The sequence below is a fragment of the Carlito syrichta genome, unplaced genomic scaffold, assembly GCF_000164805.1.
Source record: "Carlito syrichta isolate Samal-C Ts95f unplaced genomic scaffold, Tarsius_syrichta-2.0.1 Scaffold315850, whole genome shotgun sequence".
Lineage (NCBI taxonomy): Eukaryota > Metazoa > Chordata > Mammalia > Primates > Tarsiidae > Carlito > Carlito syrichta.
This window is the reverse complement of record NW_007259946.1, coordinates 144,273-162,453: the sequence shown is the minus strand read 5'-3', so window position 1 is coordinate 162,453 and position 18,181 is coordinate 144,273. Positions and strand designations below refer to the sequence as shown.

General features: G+C 56.2%; 1 protein-coding gene across 1 annotated transcript in view; it reads right to left on the bottom strand.

Annotated features, from left to right (window-relative positions):
* Positions 1 to 18,181, bottom strand: part of TNFRSF1B (TNF receptor superfamily member 1B) — a 39,568-nt gene that overhangs the window by 11,029 nt on the left and 10,358 nt on the right. Inside the window, exons 10-20 of the mRNA XM_021706674.1 lie at positions 9,379 to 9,458; positions 9,136 to 9,209; positions 8,534 to 8,685; positions 7,074 to 7,180; positions 6,385 to 6,484; positions 3,442 to 3,570; positions 2,888 to 3,037; positions 2,333 to 2,426; positions 1,756 to 1,991; positions 1,157 to 1,234; positions 621 to 655 (exon numbers count right to left, since the gene is read on the bottom strand). Coding sequence (XP_021562349.1) covers positions 621 to 655; positions 1,157 to 1,234; positions 1,756 to 1,991; positions 2,333 to 2,426; positions 2,888 to 3,037; positions 3,442 to 3,570; positions 6,385 to 6,484; positions 7,074 to 7,180; positions 8,534 to 8,685; positions 9,136 to 9,209; positions 9,379 to 9,458 — 1,235 coding nt within the window. The remainder of the gene's footprint in view (positions 1 to 620; positions 656 to 1,156; positions 1,235 to 1,755; positions 1,992 to 2,332; positions 2,427 to 2,887; positions 3,038 to 3,441; positions 3,571 to 6,384; positions 6,485 to 7,073; positions 7,181 to 8,533; positions 8,686 to 9,135; positions 9,210 to 9,378; positions 9,459 to 18,181) is intronic.

Here is an 18,181-nt window from a genome sequence, read left to right as displayed (position 1 = left end):
AATCTCCCTCTGTCGCCCAGACTGGAGTGCAGTGGCATGCTCACAGCCACCACAGCCTCAACCTTCTGGGCTCAGGTGATCATTCCACCTTAGCCTTCCAAGTAGTCAGAACTACAGGCACGTGCTACCATGCCTGGCTAAGTTTTTTGATTTACTGCAGAGATGAGGTCTCGCCAAGTTGCCCAGGCTGGTCTCGAACCCATGGGCTCAGGCAAGCCTCTCACCTCAGCCTCGCAAAGTGCTGGGATTATAGGTGTGAGCCTCCGTGCCCAGCCTCCTCCCCGCAATTTAATGGTGAGGAAACAGCCAGGAGCAATCTCATGTCCACCCAAGGTTCCACTGTGGGTCCACAGCCACGTGCCTGCCATAAGCCCCACTTAATCCCCTGCTCCTGCCATAAGCCCCATTTAATCCCCTGCTCCCTGCCAGGCCTGTCACACTCACAGCCTCCTAAGCCCACGAGGTCTGCCAGACCCCCAGGCCTTTCCTCCACCTCCCAGGGATCTGCACATCTCCCGACATTGGACAGCCAACCTACAGAACTCACTGCTTCCCGCAACAACCTGGCCCAGCTGGGAAGGAGACCAGGGGAGGAGGAGGGAAAGGATGGGGACACTCACCACTTTGGCTTCTCTCTGCAGGCAGGGAGTCTTCTCTACAAAGAGGAGAGGGGATAGGTCAGGGAGGGGATTTCCTCGGGCACATCTGTTCTACCCGGGAGGGCGCTGGAGGAGGCCCAGCCCTGGGGAAAGCAGCTACCTAACAGGCAAGAGCCACAGAGGGCCCCAACACCTCTGCCCCCACTTCCCTAGCCACTCCCTGTCCCATGCCATGCCTCCACCGGTGGTGCCTATCCGTCCACCCATCAAGACCTCACCCACTCCGGGGCCACCTGTTGCAGGAGGCCCGAGGCTCCCAGGCTTCCTGGGTGGGAATCCCGACTCGCTCCCCTTGGATGACCCCGATCGCCTCTTGCCTTTTAGCAGCTAAGCCAGCAGAGGCGCCGCCTGCCCTGGGCTTGAAGCTCCCACAGGACAGGGACTGCCTGGCCCAGTTCTGTCTGAGTGCCAGGCTGTGCCCAGCACTGGACCCACAGGACATGCCCCAGAAAAGCTTCCTGAGCCAGCGAATGAAAGCAGGAAGGATGGAATCTTACTTTTCTTCCAGGTCATGATGACACAGTTCACCAGTCCTATCACCAGCAGACCCAAGGCTGTCACACCCACAATCAGTTCTAGAGAGAAAAGGGCAAACAGCTACAACACACAAACTCAAATGCACCAGGGGGCAGGCAGGTAAAGTCTGTGACACAGGAGGCTGGGGTTGTGACAGGCAAGTCCAAGTCGGAGTTCTCAAATTCAGTTACACACCAAACGTGTCTGTGGGCCACATTTGGCCCGAGGGTGCCAGTTTAAGACTTCTGGTCTGCTGCAGTCCTCACCCCAGAAGGGAGTCCCGTGTAGTGACCTGGCCAGCCCAACGGACTCATCAGAAACGGCAACAAGGAGGCCATCTCCTGTCCAGGTGGGAGGCCGCCCCAATCTCTCCCTACCCAGGGACCTTAGTGACAGTATCAGGTCATAGGGAGAGACCATTGCCACCTGGATCCCAGGACACAGCCCAGGGTCCAACCCACGGCGGCTCTCAGTAAGACTATGAGAAGGAAGGAAAGAGGGAGGAAATAAAAAGAGGGAGGAAGGGAGGGAAGAAAAAAAAGAAAGAATGAATGCGTGAGTGAGCTCTCTTATAACTCACCAACTGGAAGGGAGACGTCTGTTGTGATCCCTTCAGCAGGGGGGCTGGGACCCATTGGGAGTGGGAGGGAGGTGGGTGGAGCTGCACTGGACCCTGGAGTTGGCTCTGTGTGTTGGGATTGCGTGGACACTGGCTGGGGTAGGTGGGCTGGCCCCGAGGCCACTCCCTGGGTGGAGGACACAGATGTGCAGACAGCATCCATGCTCGCATTGCCAGGGATGGCCACCACATTACAGCTGGGGGAGAAGAGGCTTGGTCAGGAGGCAGCAGGGGACAGGGTGGCTGGGGTGGCCAGGCTCCCTCACGGAAGCCAGGCCAGTGGGAAGGTACCAGCAGCTGGAATGGGTGCCATGTGCTCTCTCTGGACACCCTCCTGTCGCCATCTGGCCTTTCCCCTGACACCCACCCAGCCCTGGCTTCCAGGACAGGGCTGTCTCCCACTGTGCCATCCATCCTGGGATCCACCCTCAGATAAACCAATCTGGACAATGGTGGCTGCTCAGTGGCTCTGTGTTCCACGGTCACCCAGCGACAGCCCCTCCCGGTTCCTCCAGAAACAAAGGACTCAGCCACTCACATCTGGTGGGGCCTGCAAGTATCTGTGGATGAAGTCGTGTTGGAGAACGTCCCCGGAGGGCAGGAGGTGCACACCACGTCCGACGTTGCCGTTCCTTCCAGGAAAAACAGTGGCACCTGTCAACACCTCTAGCATTCTGTGGGCCAGGTGGGCCCCTGGAGCCCTGGGGGAGGTGTGAGGGGCCCAAGGACTCTGCCTGCATCACTGCCCCTGAAAACACATATGAACATGCACACACACTCACACCCACACGCACACACCCATGCACACCCACGCACACACAACTGGTCTCCAGGGTCATGCGGGCTCATCTTCCTGCAGCATCACCTGGTTTTTCCGTAGCTTAGGGCTTAGTCTGGCCCATCTGTAGATCCGCTGAGCCTAGTACACAGTAGGTGCCTAATCAGGAGTGCTGGCAGAAAGAATGAATGGCGGACCAGTGGACAGATGGCTGGGTAGCAAGCACCTGGCCACCACTGACGGTGTTCTCAAGCTGGGCGGATGCCTGTGACATGGCAGGGATGTCCCCAAGGACTGCGGACCCTAGCCCGCTACCTGGTCTGGCTACTCCGAAGCCGGGGCGGCACTTGCGCAGCGGGGAGCACAGCCGGCAGCCCTCCTGCTTGCTCAGCAGGCAGAAATGGCCGGGCTTGCAGGTGCAGATGCGGTCCTGTTCCTGGGTGCAGGCTTGAGCTTCCATCTGGTCTGGCGGAGTGAGAAGACGGCCCAGGGTCACTCCCGCCTCCGCCACACCCATGCTGCCCTCCCAGCCAGCCCAGCCCCCACAGAGAGCTCTGACCTCCAGGGGGCTGGTGGCTCCCTCAGCGAGGGACAAGCAGACCAACAGCCCACAGTCCCACTTCTCCACGCACCACTTCCTCAGCTCTAAAATGGGCACAGTGCCCCCACCAACCACCCCACGGGGCTGTGAAGAGGGTCTGGTGGGACAGAGCAGGGAAACGCCATCGGTATATGGTGGACAAGGCCCCACGCCATGTCCCAGGGCACGAAACAGCCCTCCTAGGGTCAGCCCAGGCAGCTCATGCCAAGGGCTGGAATGTATTGGCTGGGGAGGCTGCTGGGGACCCCCCCTCTTCCGCGCTACTCACCAGGGCTGCAGGGGGCGCCACAGCTCAGGCATTTGGGGACCCAATTCCAGAGCTGTGTGTACGTGCTCTTTTCACACAGGCCACACTCGGTGTTGGAGGTCTTGGTGCAGAAGACTTTCACATGGTGGCCTGAGAAAACAAGGGCCACAGGTCTCAGTGGGGTGGGGCTTCCGCCAGGACCCCAGACTCAGCCGCTGTTCCCTGGGGTCCTGGAGTTCTGAAGCCCAGCTGGGAAGACTCTTTGATGGAGTTCCAGTTCCTCTGATTCATCTCATATCCAGGACATACCACAAACCAGCTATCACTCCACTTCTAAACCCCTTCTGCAAAAAAAAGAGACCTTCCTCTCTGCTCTTTCCAGATGTCTGACATTCCACCACTGGAGACCTGCGGCCAGTGGGTATCAGTCAATCACACTTTAGTAAGAACTGGCTTGCCGGTTCCTTTTTCCTGACAGTGGGTTAAAATTCTCCAGCTGGGGGTGTGAAATGTACTCTTTTCCCCCAGGGGGAAAAAGCAGTAAGAATGCAGTCCCTGGTACCCCATCAAAGACAAGGGCACGGGACTCCTGAAGGCCTGCCAGGGGATAGAGACACCAAGGCAAACCTGGAAAAGGTTTACTCTTCGAACCCCTGTTCTCACTCCCGCCCTGCCATGTTCACTGCTATGCTAATCTAGTTACTTCTTTTTATTTTTAAGTGAGAAAGCAGGATTTATTCAGAGGACAGCAAAGCTCCCACAGTGGGAGGGGACCCCAGGGGGTTGCCCTAATCTAATAACTTCTTAAAGAGACCCTGTCAGTTAATAAAAGGAGGAAAATCACTTGCCATGGGGTCTCTTAAAATGGCTGTAGAGGTGATAGGTGTACATGTGCCCACCCACATCTCCAGCCAATGACCCAGAGCCCTCCACTGTCTTCCAGACTCTTTGTTTTGTTTGTTTGTTTGTTTGTTTGTTTGTTTTTGAGTTGTTCTCACTCTGTCGCCCACACCGGAGTGCAGTGGCCGCTCCCGGCTACCGCAGCCTCGACCTGCTGGGCTCCGGCGATCCTTCCGCCTCAGCGGCTGATTTTTTGTAGAGATGAGGTCTCGCCGCCCAGGCGGATCTCGAACCCGTGGGCTCAGGCAATCCACTCACCTCAGCCTCCCAAAGGCGCAGGATCACAGGCTGAGCTGCCGAGCCCGGTTTCTTTTTTTTTTAAGTAGGATTTATTAAGAGGACAGAAAAGCTCCCACAATGGGAGGGGACCCAAGGGAGTTGCTCCTGACACTGACAGAATAAAATTGAAACTCCTTCCCATGGGCCCTGCTCCCCGCTCCCTCGTCTCCTGCCACATTCACCCCCACTCACACCGGGCCACATGCACTGGCCCTACAATTCCTTTGGCTCACCAAGCAGGCTCCACCTCGGGGCCTTTGCACCTGCTGTTGCTACCACCTGGCATGCTGTGCCCTGTATTTTGTCATGACTTGCTCTGTCACCTCCTCACAGCTCTGCCCAAACATCACCTCCTCAGAGAGACCTTCCCAGACCACCCCATATAAGACAGGCTGCCTGCTCTGTCTCCCTCTGCCTAATGGTGCCTTGTTCTCACAGCACTGACTGACAGACAGGACCACACATCTACTGGTCTATTCTCCATCCTCCATTAGAACACAGACCTCCTGGCTTGGTGGCTCAGCCCATAATCCAGCGCCTTGGGAGGCCGAGTGAGTGGACTGCCTGAGCTCGTGGGTTCAAGACCCACCTGGGCAACTTGGCAAGACCTCATCTCTACAATAAATCAAAAACTAGCCGGGCGTGGTAGCACGCGCCTGTAGTTCCAGCTACTTGGAAAGCTGAGGCGGAAGGATCGCCGGAGCCCAGCAGGTCGAGGCTGCGGTGGCCAGGAGTGGCCACTGCACTCCAGTGTGGGCGACAGAGTGAGACTCCAACTCAAAAAAAAAAAAAAACAAAGAGCACAGACCTCATGGGGTAAGAGTTATGTCTGTCCTGCTCCCTGCTGCACTCCCAGCACACAGAACACAAGCGGATGCTTTATAAATGTAATATAAGGGAAAGATAAACCAACGGGCTGGGCGCAGTGGCTCAAACCTATAATCCTAGCACTTTGGGAGGTCAAGTCGGGATGACTGCTTGAGCCCAGAAGTTCAAAACCAGCCTGGGCAACATAATGAGACCTTGTCTCTTCAAAAAAATTACAGGCCGGGCTCGGTAGCTCAGAGCTTTGAGAGGCCTAGGTGAGTGGATTGCCTGAGCCTGTGGGTTCGAGACCCGCCTGGGCAACTTGGTGAGACCTCATCTCTACAATAAATCAAAAAAAAAAATTAGCCGGGCATGGTAGCGCAGGTCTGTAGTTCCAGCTACTTGGAAGGCTGAGGAGGAAGGATCGCCGAAGCCCAGCAGATCAAGGCTGCGGTGGCCAGGCGTGTGCCACTGCACCTCCAGTCTGGGTGACAGAGTGAGACTCCGACTCAAAAAAAAAAATTACAACTTCAAAAAAATTAAAACTACTTTGTGGTGGCATGCACCTGCAGTCCCAGCTACTTGGGAGGCTGAGACCAGGAGGCTGAAGCTGCAGTAAGTCATGATTGTGCCACTGCACTCCAATCTGGGTGGACAGGCCATAACAACAGCATGAAAAGGGCCGCGAGCAGACCGCCAAGGGCCAGTGGGAGCTCAAAGGAGGCACGCCACCCAACTGGGCAGTGTGGGCAGGCTTCCTGGAGGAAGGACCTTTTGAGCTGAGGTCTAAAGGACAAGTAGGAGTTAATCCAGGGAGGGGAGTTGGGAAGTAGGAACAGCATGTGCAAAGGCCCAGAAGCCAGAGGGAGCATGGCCGATCCACGGGACTGGCAGGAGTCCAGTGAGAATCACAGCCCCGCCCCCACCCCGAAGTCCCATCCACACACACTCCCCCAGGGCCCGGCCGCTGCCCCTCACCAGGTGGACACTTGCTGCAGCACATCTGGACCTTCTGGTCATAGTAGTCCCTTGGCTGGCACGTGCTCCCAGGCTCCGGGGCGTAGGGTTTGAATGCCACCTGGAGGGAAGCAGGGAAGGCAGCCTCAGTAGGGCCTCCGCCACGCCTGATGCCAGGCCCTGGCCTGCAACAGCCAGGCTGTCCCGACGGGGATTTCTCCCCTTGGGGGGAGAAGGGAAAGGGAGAAGCCTTGCCTTCTTTGGCTTTCTCCCCCTCCCCACTCAGTGTAACCCATTCATGTCTGCAGACAGAGTCACTGAACCTGTAGGCCAAAGGGTGGGGCTTAGGCTTTCCTCAGTGCTACACAAGCCCGATGTTTGGCCCAGAAGCTGCCCAGAAGACAGTGGCCTTGGTCACAGAGCGCCAAGCTGCCCTCTGCCTAGTATGCCTCCCCTTCCCTCCCGCACCTGGGAAATGCCCCTTTGTTCTTCAAGCTGAGTGCTGCCTCCTCCAGGAAGCCCTCCTTGACTCCCCCAGGCTAACTTTGGCTCTTCCTCCTCTGGGCTGTCTCTAAACATGGGATGTGACCCCTTCTAACAATCACCTCATTGTTCTGAAATGGTTACTTCTGTGTCCTTCTACCCTACACAGATGCATACCCACGCACATGAGAATACACAAACACAAACACACACACACACAAACACACACACAAGTCTGTGATGCAGAAGGCAGAGATGGTGGCTTTGTCACTGATAGACCCTTGGCCTCTGACACGGGACCCATCGCAGACCTGGGGGGCGCAGTACATGAATGCTGGGTGATGACAGTGACAATCGTTAATATTTTTGAGCACCTCTTAGGTGCTGTTCTAAGCGCTTCAGTTGCTTGAGTCTCAGTTGCTTGAGTCGGTGGGTCCTGTTGTGCCCCGCTCAGACTCCCCCGGCACCCCCGCCACCTCTTCCCCCCAACAGGGCACCCCTCCCCCCATGCAGGTGTTGCAATAATGGCTCCACAGCTGGAAGGCATCTCCAGGCCTTAGGGTGGGGCCCACTGTGGTAAGAACCACCAGCCAGAGCCCTCCCATGGTGTAAGCTGAAGCTGGCCCCTACCCCTGCCATGTCCTGCTGCCCTCCCCCTTCCCCTGGGAGGAAATCGCCACCTTGGACTCTGCTTCTGGAAGACCCCACTTACGGCAAGTGTGTGATCTCAGCGAGACCACCCAACAACCCAGCAAAGAAGGTCCCCTACCTGCAGCCATTTTACAGAACGGGAAATTGAGGCTCGAAGAGGGCAGGCTGCTTGCCCAAGGTCCCAGACTCAGTAAATGACAGAGAAGGTCTGGATCCAGGACTGGTCTGACCTTGTGGCTCACATTCTAACCCCTGTGCTCTGTGCCTCCAAGAAAATATGAATAAAGTGATAGAGAGAGAGAGAGAGAGAGAGAGAGAGAACGCTCTCCTCCCTCAGGTCTCTGACAACCTCACCACCGTGCCCATCCTGGGATCCCGGGCCACACACCCCTGAGTCCTGCTCTTCCTCCAGAAAGATCTGGGTTGGCAGTCTGGGCCTGGGGACAAGCATTAAATAGCCACCTCTGCAAACTTGAAGTTGATATCTTCACATGTGGGTAAATGTGAGTGTGCACGTGTCTACACAAGCAAAGAAGAGGATGTACCCACACCCAAAGTCCCTTGGGGACCGCAAGACACATTGCCTGGAAATGACTGGCAGGCAACTGCCGGAAGCCAAGTCAGGTGGGCTCATGCCCACTGTGCTGCCAGCTGCAATCACACAGTCAGCACAAGTTCAACAAATTTTTGCTGCACAAGCAGTGGGGCCTCTCCATGGATAAGGACAGAGGAAGCAGGAAGACCCGGCTTCAAATCCTCGTCCCGCAATTTACCCGCTGTATGGCCTTGGGCAAGTACCTTAACTTCTCTGGACTTCAGTATCTGACACAAAGGAGCAGGGGAGATATTCAAAATACTTAACAGCCAGCACCACTCAGGTACTGACCAGTCACTCTGGACGTCAACTGTGAACAAGCCAGCCAGAATAGATACCAGCCATGACACCAGACACCCCTGGGCCAGCGCAGACCTGGCCAAATTTCCATCACCCGAGGTGGTGTGAGGCGGGCTTAGTGTGCATCCCCCAGCCCCTCACCACAGCACTGCCTGGAGCCAGGGGTGGCTGGGCCCTTGGCTGGCCCCTGCAGCCAGTGACAAGCCGCCAGGAAACCCAGCTGTCTTCTGCCTTGGCCTGGCAGGCGGTGGTCCGGCCCTGGCTGCCCACAGCTCAGTGTCAACAGCTGGAAGCTGGAACCCACAGGGGCAGGGAGTTCCAGTCATGGAGCAATCAGTGCCTGTCTGGCCCTCATGCCCTTGCCCAAGATGCTTCTTCTGCCTGGAATAGCCTCGAGCTTCCTCTGACAGAATTCTGCTTACCCCTTAAGATGCCTCCCCAGACAGCCACCTCCCCCAAAGGTTCCCTGCCCACAGACCACCTGAGTGAGTCACTCGGCCCAGAACCCCCATCTTTCTTCTCATGATTCCTGGCACACAGGGCTGCTGCAGGATTACTCACCGGGCCCCACCGGAGGGGGAGACCCCGAGGCCCTGGCATGGAGCGGGTGCACTATGGCTGCCATCTAAACAAGCTGGTTACCATGTCATGTCCCAGAGGGGCATGGATGGCTATAGTGTCATGTCCCAGCCACAGGGCCCAAACTCAGATGCACCACTGCCCCGGCTTGCCCCGAGGCCTACCTCACTACTGCCCTAGACCGAGGGCCAAACCCCAGGAAGGCCAGCTCTGGTAAGGCTGGGAAAGAGGCAGGTGTCTGAACAAGGGAAGTGGGAACATAACAGAGTCCAGAAAAGGCGCTTCAGCTTCCTTCTAGACTGTAAAATTGCATGTGCATGGGTGCGCTCGTGCATCCACACACATACACGCATGCACACACATGCACACACACAGACACATACACACATGCACACAGGCATACACACATGCACATGGACATGCACATGCACACAGTCCCAGTACTTCTCTGTCCCCAGCTTGGCGCTAGAGCAGACTCCCAGGCACCCTAGACAAAAGGAGAAGTCTCATCAGAGTTTCTCACAGTGTGGGGAACACTCACGGCCTGTGTTGACAGCACCTGGGGGGGCTGTTATGAAGAACCACTCCCCAAACAGGGGCAGAATCTCAGGGGTGGGCCCAGGAAGAAAAAAGGGAAGGATAAAGGAAAAAAAATCTCCCACTGATGCCAATGCTCCCTCGCTGAACACGGCCTGATGACCTGGCCCCCTGATAGAGCTAGTGACCTGGAGAGAGGTGGGAAGAGGCTCATGGCAGACACCATGGGTCAAAAGGTTGGGGAACCTCCAAACCAGAGAAGTCGTGTCTTCTTTTTTTTTTTTTTTTGAGTTGGAGTCTCACTCAGTCACCCAGGCGGAAGTGCAGTGGCATGTTCACAGCCACCCCCGTCACAGTCAACCTGCTGGACTCCAGCGATCCTTCTGCCTCAGCCTTCCAAGTAGCCAGAACTACAGGTGCATGCTGCCACACCCAGCTAATTTTTTAATTTATTGTAGAGACGAGGTCTCACCATGTTGCCCAGGCTGGTCTCAAACCCACGGGCTTGGGCAATCCTCTCGCTTCGGCCTCCAAAGTGCTGGGATTACAGGCTTGAGCCACCATGCCTGGCCGAAGTTGAGCCTTCTGCAGCATCTTCTGCACCCATCATTTGATCAAATATTAATTGCAGCAGCAGGTCTGTCTGTCCCTCCACAAACCCCCAGCTGGCCTTCTTGGAGGCTGCTGCCACTTAACTGAGCGGCACCCAGATGCAGCAGACTCCTCGCTCAGACAGCACCCCCAGGAACCCCTTTCCTTGCAGCCCCCAGCCCTGCAGTGATTGGCACAGGCCTCACAGGAATCCTGTACCTCGTGGCCTCGTCCCCAGGAGTGCCCTCAGCAGGGACTCTTCACTCCTCCAGGACCTGAGGACCACAGAACCGGGGAGGGAGGGGGTCCAGGCAAAAGAGAGAAACTCTGTCCTGGCTGGGGAAGGATTTCCTGTCAGGGCTTAAAGGGGCTAATAGGAAAGGTCCTGCATTAGTCAAGTTCAGGTTTTCTCGCCACCATGGATACAGGCTCTGCCACTGAAGGCAGGCGCTGGGCCTCAGGCCAGCTGACCCACCGCCTCCCGCCTTTTCCCTGCCAGGTTCTTTTCTGGTCTGAAGCTTTGCTCTGAATAACCTTCCCAATACTTCCTCCTGCTGCTCTGTGTGACTCCAGCCCTCCAGGGCTGGCCGGGGGTCAGTGCTCCCTTGAGCAATCTGAGGCCTGTTTATCCTCTTGGACAGAAAAAAACAAAAAACCACAGCCCTGTCATGGCTCAACAATGAGGAACAGAAAGCCCCTTGGCAGAGCGGAACAAAAGGTCACTCTCATCATGGCAGTTCTCCACGGAACAGGGGCTGGACCTAGACCTCAGCCCTGGGGGCAAGCCTCGGGTCATCCCAGGGGGTCCTGGGGGGTCCCTAAAAGTGGCTAGCATCCTCTGGGAAGCACAGCCTCTGGAAGCTTCCAGTTCCTTTGCTTTGACTGGGGAGGTTCCAATTCACACACCACCCACCCCGCAGGGGATATCTTCAACATTTTAAAAGGAGGAAATAGATTGGATAGTACTTGATTCAGTCAGCATGTTCAGCTGTCTTCCAAACTATGGGGGCCCCAGTGACAATTAGAAAATCACTGGAAGCCGGGCTCGGTGGCTCAGCCTGTAATCCCGCGCCTTTGGGAGGCTGAGGTGAGTGGACTGCCTGAGCCCGCGGGTTCGAGACCCACCTGGGCAGGCGAGACCTCATCTCTACAATAAATCAAAAAAATCAGCCGGGCGTGGTAGCGCATGCCTGTAATTCCGGCTACTCGGAAGGCTGAGGCAGAAGGATCGCCGGAGCCCAGTAGGTCGAGGCTGCGGTGGCCGGGAGCGGTCACTGCCCTCCAGTCTGGGCGACACAGTGAGAGCAACTCAAAAAAAAAAAAAAGAAAAGAAAAATCACTGGTAAGGGTTAACTGCCCATTTAATAGGTGAGGAATCCGAGACCCAGTGGAGAGGAAATTAGGGAAGATGATAGATTAGATAGATAAGATAGGATGGGTAGATACATTAGATAGCTAGATTAGATAGACTGGATGAAAGTATAGACAGATAGATTAGATAGACAGACTGACAGATCTGATAGAGATAGAGAGATAGAATGGATAGAGAGAGAGAGATGATAGAGAGAGAGAGAGAGGATGGGTAGGTAGACAGATAAAAGATAGATATGATGGATAGATTAGAGAGATGGGATAGACAGAATGAATGGATAGACAGATGACTGATAGACACAGGTTAGATAAACAGACAGACAGGAAGCCTGGAGAGAGAGAGAGAGAGAGAGAGACAGGGGGTTGGGGGTTGGAGATAGACAGAGATAGGATGGATAAATAGACAGATGATAGGCAGACAGATGTATGGATGGAGACGGATGGATGATGAAATGGAAGAGAAAACGGTCTTGAATCTAACGGGTGATTGACGTGGTGGGTCTGACTGCGCCCACTTCACAGCACCCGCTGTTCTCAGCATGGAACAAATCAAATCCCTCCAGGAAAGCTGCTATCATAGCCAGGGAGACACACACCGAGTAGAAAAGGCGAGGTGGTCGCAAGAGTTAAGGAAAAAGGCAAAGCCAGGGACAGGGATGGGGTGGCGGGGACATGGGCTGGGCATGCTCAGTGCCTGGCCAGGAGGTCAGAGTGGCAGGACCAGCGTGAGTGAGGGTGAGGATGACCCATCACAGCCTCTTTGGATCCTCACCCAGTCACGGCGAGGTGGGTACTATTATTCTTCCCAAGTTACAGATGAGGAAACTAAGCCTCAGAGATGTCGCCGGGCCTCTAGTCCTGTGCTTTCTCCCTGGCATCAAGCTGTCTTCCCAGTCCAGGAAGACTGGGTTTCAGCCCCCCAGGCCCACCCCAAATGTGCTCCCTCCCCACACTCAGGCACCCCCTCTGCTGTGCTGGCTTCTCTGGGCCTCAGTTTCCCTGCCTGTAACGTGACAGTGAGGGCCTGGTTGATGTTCTAAGCCAAAGGGCTAGCCCTGGGTTCTTAAAGATGGGTGTTAAGAGCTCAGAGGTGCTGGGTGAGTCTGTGGCCCATCCACATGAGAGATGGAGACTCGGAAGGAGCTAGAAAGGTGGAGGCTGGGGTATGGGCAGAGCTGGGCTGGGCCCGGGCCTCTGGGGAGAGCAGGGCCGAGGGGGGTGTGAGCGTCTCCATGTCCAGCCTCTGCTCCTCATCCCTTCACCCAGGGGAGGGCAGGTGGCCTCTGGGAGGAAAGGGTCCAAGATGTTCACCCTCCCAGGCATGCTGGACACTTGACATTGCAGGAGGGGCACTGACATGGGTGAGAGGGTCCAGGGCACATGCTGGTCCCAGGGAACTGGGGCTGTCACTTACTGCCTCCAACCTCAGCACTGTCACCTATCAGTAGGAGTCCCACACTTTGCCCTGCCTCCCCAAGGGGCTGCTGGGAGGAGTACAGGCAGAGGGGCTTCACATGGCTTCACCATCTTCTCCAGACTCCCAGGGACTCCACGGGGGAGTTGTAAGGGGTGTGTGAAGGCCCTGATCGCAGACATGAGTTACGGAATGTGAGGCCTGGCCTCTTTCTGCCTTGGTTTCACCTGAGAACCAGCAAGGAGGGAGCAGGACCCTGCGTAGCCAGTTGGCTGGCTTTAGTGGGGCCCAAGATAGCCGTGCCATGTGGGCCTTGCAAAGAGGTGGCCTCTCTCCTGCCTCCAGGACGAGTCTGGGGAGGCTGACCGTGACCCTTGGAGCTGGGGAACCACCCACAGATGGGCACCAGGCCTGTTCCTCAGGAAGTCTAAAGTCCGGTGACCAGGAGAGGCCACTGCCCAGACAGCGGAGGCCTTGGTGGGACAAGGAAGGGGCGGATTCCTGCCGCTGGTGTGGGCCTCCCATGGGGACCTCAGGCTAGCTCGAAGGGACTTTGCTCAGAGGAGCACTGCAGGGGTGATGGGACCCCAAAATAGAGAGTCTGGGGCCAGGGTGTGTCAGCAACCAGCCAGAGGACCATGTGGCTGTCAGTCCCTGCAGGGAAGTGGGCCTCCGAGGCCTGTCCCAGGCAGAACTCTTGCCAGACAAGACCTGCCTGGTGTTGTGAGGCTGACCTAGCGAGCCAGGTCCCCCTTTCCCCGCCCACTGCGCCCTCTCCTCCTGTCCCCCTGTCCTCTGCCCATGCTCTCCCTGAATGACTCAGAAGGCAAGTGAGTGGTCAGGGCCAGGGGTGGGACTACTCCCAGGTAGGCACTCGGCTGGGGCCATGGTTAGCAGGGGGTAGGGCCAGGGGCCAGGCAGGTCTCTGATTCTGGAGTGTCTGTGGGCTCTGGGAAATTGGGCAACCCGGGCCAGCTGCTTTGTTGCTTGTCACGTTCTCAGACTAAGGCCCTGCAAGTACCCCGAGGTGGGGCCCTTAATCCCTTCTCCTATTTATAAATAGACAGAGAGAGAGGAAGGAAAGAAGGACCGACCCGGGAAAGGAGGAGGAAGTGGCCACCGTCAAGGCAGTGGCATCTGAGGACACTGCATCTGTGGGGCCCTCTGCTCTGGCATCGCCTTTGGGGTCTTCATGGCTTTCTCATTTTCTGGAGGCCCCTCTTAGATGCCAGAGCCTTGGGAAGGGGGTCACAATCCCAGCCGCCCCCTGAGAGCACCCTGGGCAGGGATCTGCCAGGAGAGAGGGTGACATGGGGTGGGGGGCAGGAAGAAGTTTCAGGATTTGGGGGTGGAGAGGACCCCTCAAGCACACCCTTTACACAGAGCTAGAAGGACAGGGATGGCACAGATCCAGAAAAAGGACCTACTGTGTGTAGACACAGTGCTGGCACATTCATATGCATTCTTTTATCCCAGCACCAATGCAATGAGGTTAGTATTACCCCATTTTGCAGATGCAGAAATGGAGGCGTCGGAAGATTCACTGCAAATTGAGGCCACGCAGTCAGCGGATGGCAGACCAGGAGCCAGTCACAGCTACCCCTGCCTTCATGCCCCCTGACAATGATACACCCTGTGATCCTGTCCTGCCCCCTCATTTGACAGACAAGGGGCCCACAGAGGGGAGTAACTCTCCCAGACCAAAGGGTCTTCAGGGACCCAGGGGCAGACACCACAGTTGTGAAGAGGGCAAAGGTGTCTGTTCAAGGACCCAAGGACCCTCACACAGTGGAAAACATCCTCAAACAATAGAGAAACCACATGATTTGCATGGCAGGTCCCCGGGCCCCTGGGGTGTGATGGGGGGCAGCAGAGGCGTTTGGGTCTCAATCTTGGGGGGTTCACAGGAGCCCCAAGGACTGCAGGGCGCAACCTCAGCAGGCCCGGCCATCAGAGTGACACCAGGACCAGGCAGCGGAGGCCTGCCGTCACGGAGAGAGAGGAACAGCATCCGTGTCAGGAAGGACCGACCACATCACAGGCAGGTGGCCCGGGGGTGACACATCCCACTCCTGGCTGCTGCCTGTGATGTTGCTTTTTAGAAGTACGCCGGGGGAAGACAGGAAGCCCGGGTTGGTATCCGGTTCTTGGGGCCAGGCTTTGTGCTAAGTGCCAGGGTACAAAGACGCTGGGGCACGGGCCCTACCCCCAAAGAATGCTCAGTCTAGTGACGGAGAACAGCCCAACTCTCCCATGTCACCCTCCACAAGGCCTGTCAATGTCACCTCCTCCATCTCCCATGGCGCCCTCTTTGCCAACCTCCCACCTGCAGACCCCTCCACTTGGCCCACAGCAGCCTGATGTCCCTGATGGACCCAGGCTGTCTTCCCATAGCCAAGGCTGGTCCTCCTTAAAGCTTCCATCGGCTCCCACTGGCCCGTGCCTGGGGACAGCAAGCCAAGTCCCTGCCAGCACCTCACACCTTCACTCCCCATCACTGTCCACAACACAGAGCAGCACCTGGCTCCTCTTCCACACCCGCCTTGCAGGAATAATGCCTCGGCTTCTTCAGGAGACCCCTCTGCTGTCACTCCAACTGGGGTCCAAGGTCGGCCATAAAGAAGAAGGAAAGTGTGTCCTTTGCAATCACATAGATGCAGCTGGAGACCATCGTTCTAAGTGAACGATCCCCGAAACAGAAAACTGAATACTGCATATTCTCCCTCATAAGTGAGCACTAAACACTGGGTGTACATGGACACAAGGATGGAAACAACAGACACCGGGTAGAGTTAAAGGAAGGAGGAGGGATAAGAGATACGAAACCGGCTGGGCGCAGTGGCTCACCCTATAATTCCAGCACTTTGGGAGGCCGAGGTGAGAGGACTGCCTGAGCCCAGGGGTTTGAGACCAGCCTGGGCAACTTGGTGAGATCTCATCTCTACAATAAACCACAAAAAAAAAACTAGCTAGGCATGGTGGAATGCGCCTGTAGTTCCAGCTACTCGGAAGGCTGAGGCGTAAGAATCGCCTAGGCCCGGCAGGTCGAGGCTGCGGTGGCCGTGAGCATGCCACTGCACTTCAGCCTGGGTGACAAGAGTGAGACTCCAACTCAAAAAAAAAAGAGAGAGATATGAAACCACCGATTGGGTACCATGCTGGTCAGAAGCCCAAGCCTTGCCTTTATGCAATATATTTATGTAACAAATCCTCACACAAACCCCATGACCATAAAATAAAAATAAAAGAATAAGAAGCCAAGATAATACAGTTTGCACCTTTAAAAAAAAGGGGTCTAGGCTGGGTGCAGTGGCTCAAGGCTGTAATCCCAGCACTTTGGGAGGCCGAGGCAAGAGAATTGCCTGAGTCCAGGGGTTCAAGACCAGTCTGGGCAACTTGGTGAGACCTCATTTCTACAACAAATCAGAAAAATTAGCCAGGCACGGTGGCGCATGCCTGCGGTTCCAGCTACTTGGAAGGCCGAGGTGAAAGGATCACCTGAGTCCTGCAGGTCGAGGCTGCCGTGGCCATGAGCGTGCCACTGTACTCCAGCCTGGGCAATAGTGAGACTCTGACTCAAAAAAACAAAAAATGGGGTCAGAGGTCCTCTCCTGGGGGCCTCTGTGACAACCCAGGTAAATCTCTACACTGCCCCGTGTCTCCCCACAATACCCTGGTATAAGCACCGAGCCAGGCACTTGGGTTTTAATCCCAATTCTGCGACTCCTCCGCCTCCATTTTGTCATCTATAAAACGGGGATCAAAACAGTGCCCATTTCACAGGGCTTTGTGATTCACCACGTCAATACGTGTGAAGTGCTGGGCACCGTGCCCGGCGGAGGCGGGAGCTCAGTGTCACCGTGTTTTTATTACTCATTGCCCCACATCCAGTCAGTGCATGGCCCACAACCGGTGCCTAATAGATGCTGAATTGCTCAACAGAAGCAAAAGCGTTCATTTCCAATTAGCTGAAAGGAGTCAGGGCTAGCAGAACTGGGCAGGAAATGGACTGGTAAAGAGAGGGGGCGGTGTCCCTGACTGGTGCCAGAAGGTGGAGGGGACTGAGATCACAGTCACTCATGGTCACCTCACCCACCACATTGTCGTCTGGATGGTGGTTTCGGCACAGCCCGGAGCCGACCCGCCAGGGATGGAACCCTGGCTCTGACTCCAGTGACCTCCAGTTCCTGAGCCCAGAGCTTAACCTCTGTGCCTCAGTTGTCTCTTCTGTAAAATGGGGATAATTCTGGTCCCCTGCCCTTGGATGGCTGTGAAGACTGAAGGTGCTCCGTGCACAGAATGCACCAGCCCCTTGCCTTCCCCCAGGAAGCACCTCTGAAAGTCAGCTGACCTCTCAATTCAGCGCACCCCTCATAGTATCTACCAGCCACGATGGGAGGTGGCAGTGGCCCCTTTATTCCCACCTTACTGTTGAGGAAACCAAAGCTCAGAAGAGCTCGAAGATTCCAGGGTGCACTGGAAACAGAGCCAGGAGGCCTCTAGCACTCCTGCCCCGGTGCCAGAGGCGTGTGTCCCATCTAACAGCTGGGATGACCAGCCAGCCCTACCCCATCTCATGCTTACCCCAGCCAGGGTGGCCAACCAAAGGTGACGAGGCCAGGCTGGCCCTGTGACTGGCCACAAGAGCTCCGGGGACACATGGGGTTGACACTGACCAGAATCAGGCCACTAGGCTCGGGCCAAGGCAGAGTAAAGGCCAGAGGGGCCTTATATTGCAACATGGGCACAGAGGGAGCGTCCTCCTCTTCCTCCCGTGCAATTCTGTCCCCACCCTACGCCCACGGTCCAATCCAAAGGCCTCCTCCTCCCTCAAGCCTCTTGTCCCTTTCTTCCTGTGATGCCACCTCTGGGGCAGCCCAGAGTTCTCACAAGAACCAGGGCAGCAGCCTTCTCATGGGCCTTCCTGCCTCCAGTCCCTCCATCTCATCCATCCTTCACACTGAGGCCAGAGTGATCTTCCCAATACACTCTCTGCTCTGTCGTTCCCTCACTCAAAAACCATCAGTGGCTCCCCACTGCCTCGACTCCCGATAAGAGGTATGCGTGGTGGCCGAGAGCATAGAGTCTGGAATCAGGATCCTGGTTTTGGATCCAGACTTCATCCCTTATGAGTGGGCAGCCTTGAAGGAGTTTTTTTGGTTTTCTTTTTAAATAAATACAGGAATTTAAAAAATAAAATAAATAGCCAGACTCGGTGGCTCAGCCTGTAATCGCGCACCTTTGGGAGGCTGAGGTGAGTGGATTGCCTGAGCCCGCGGGTTCGAGACCCGCCTGGG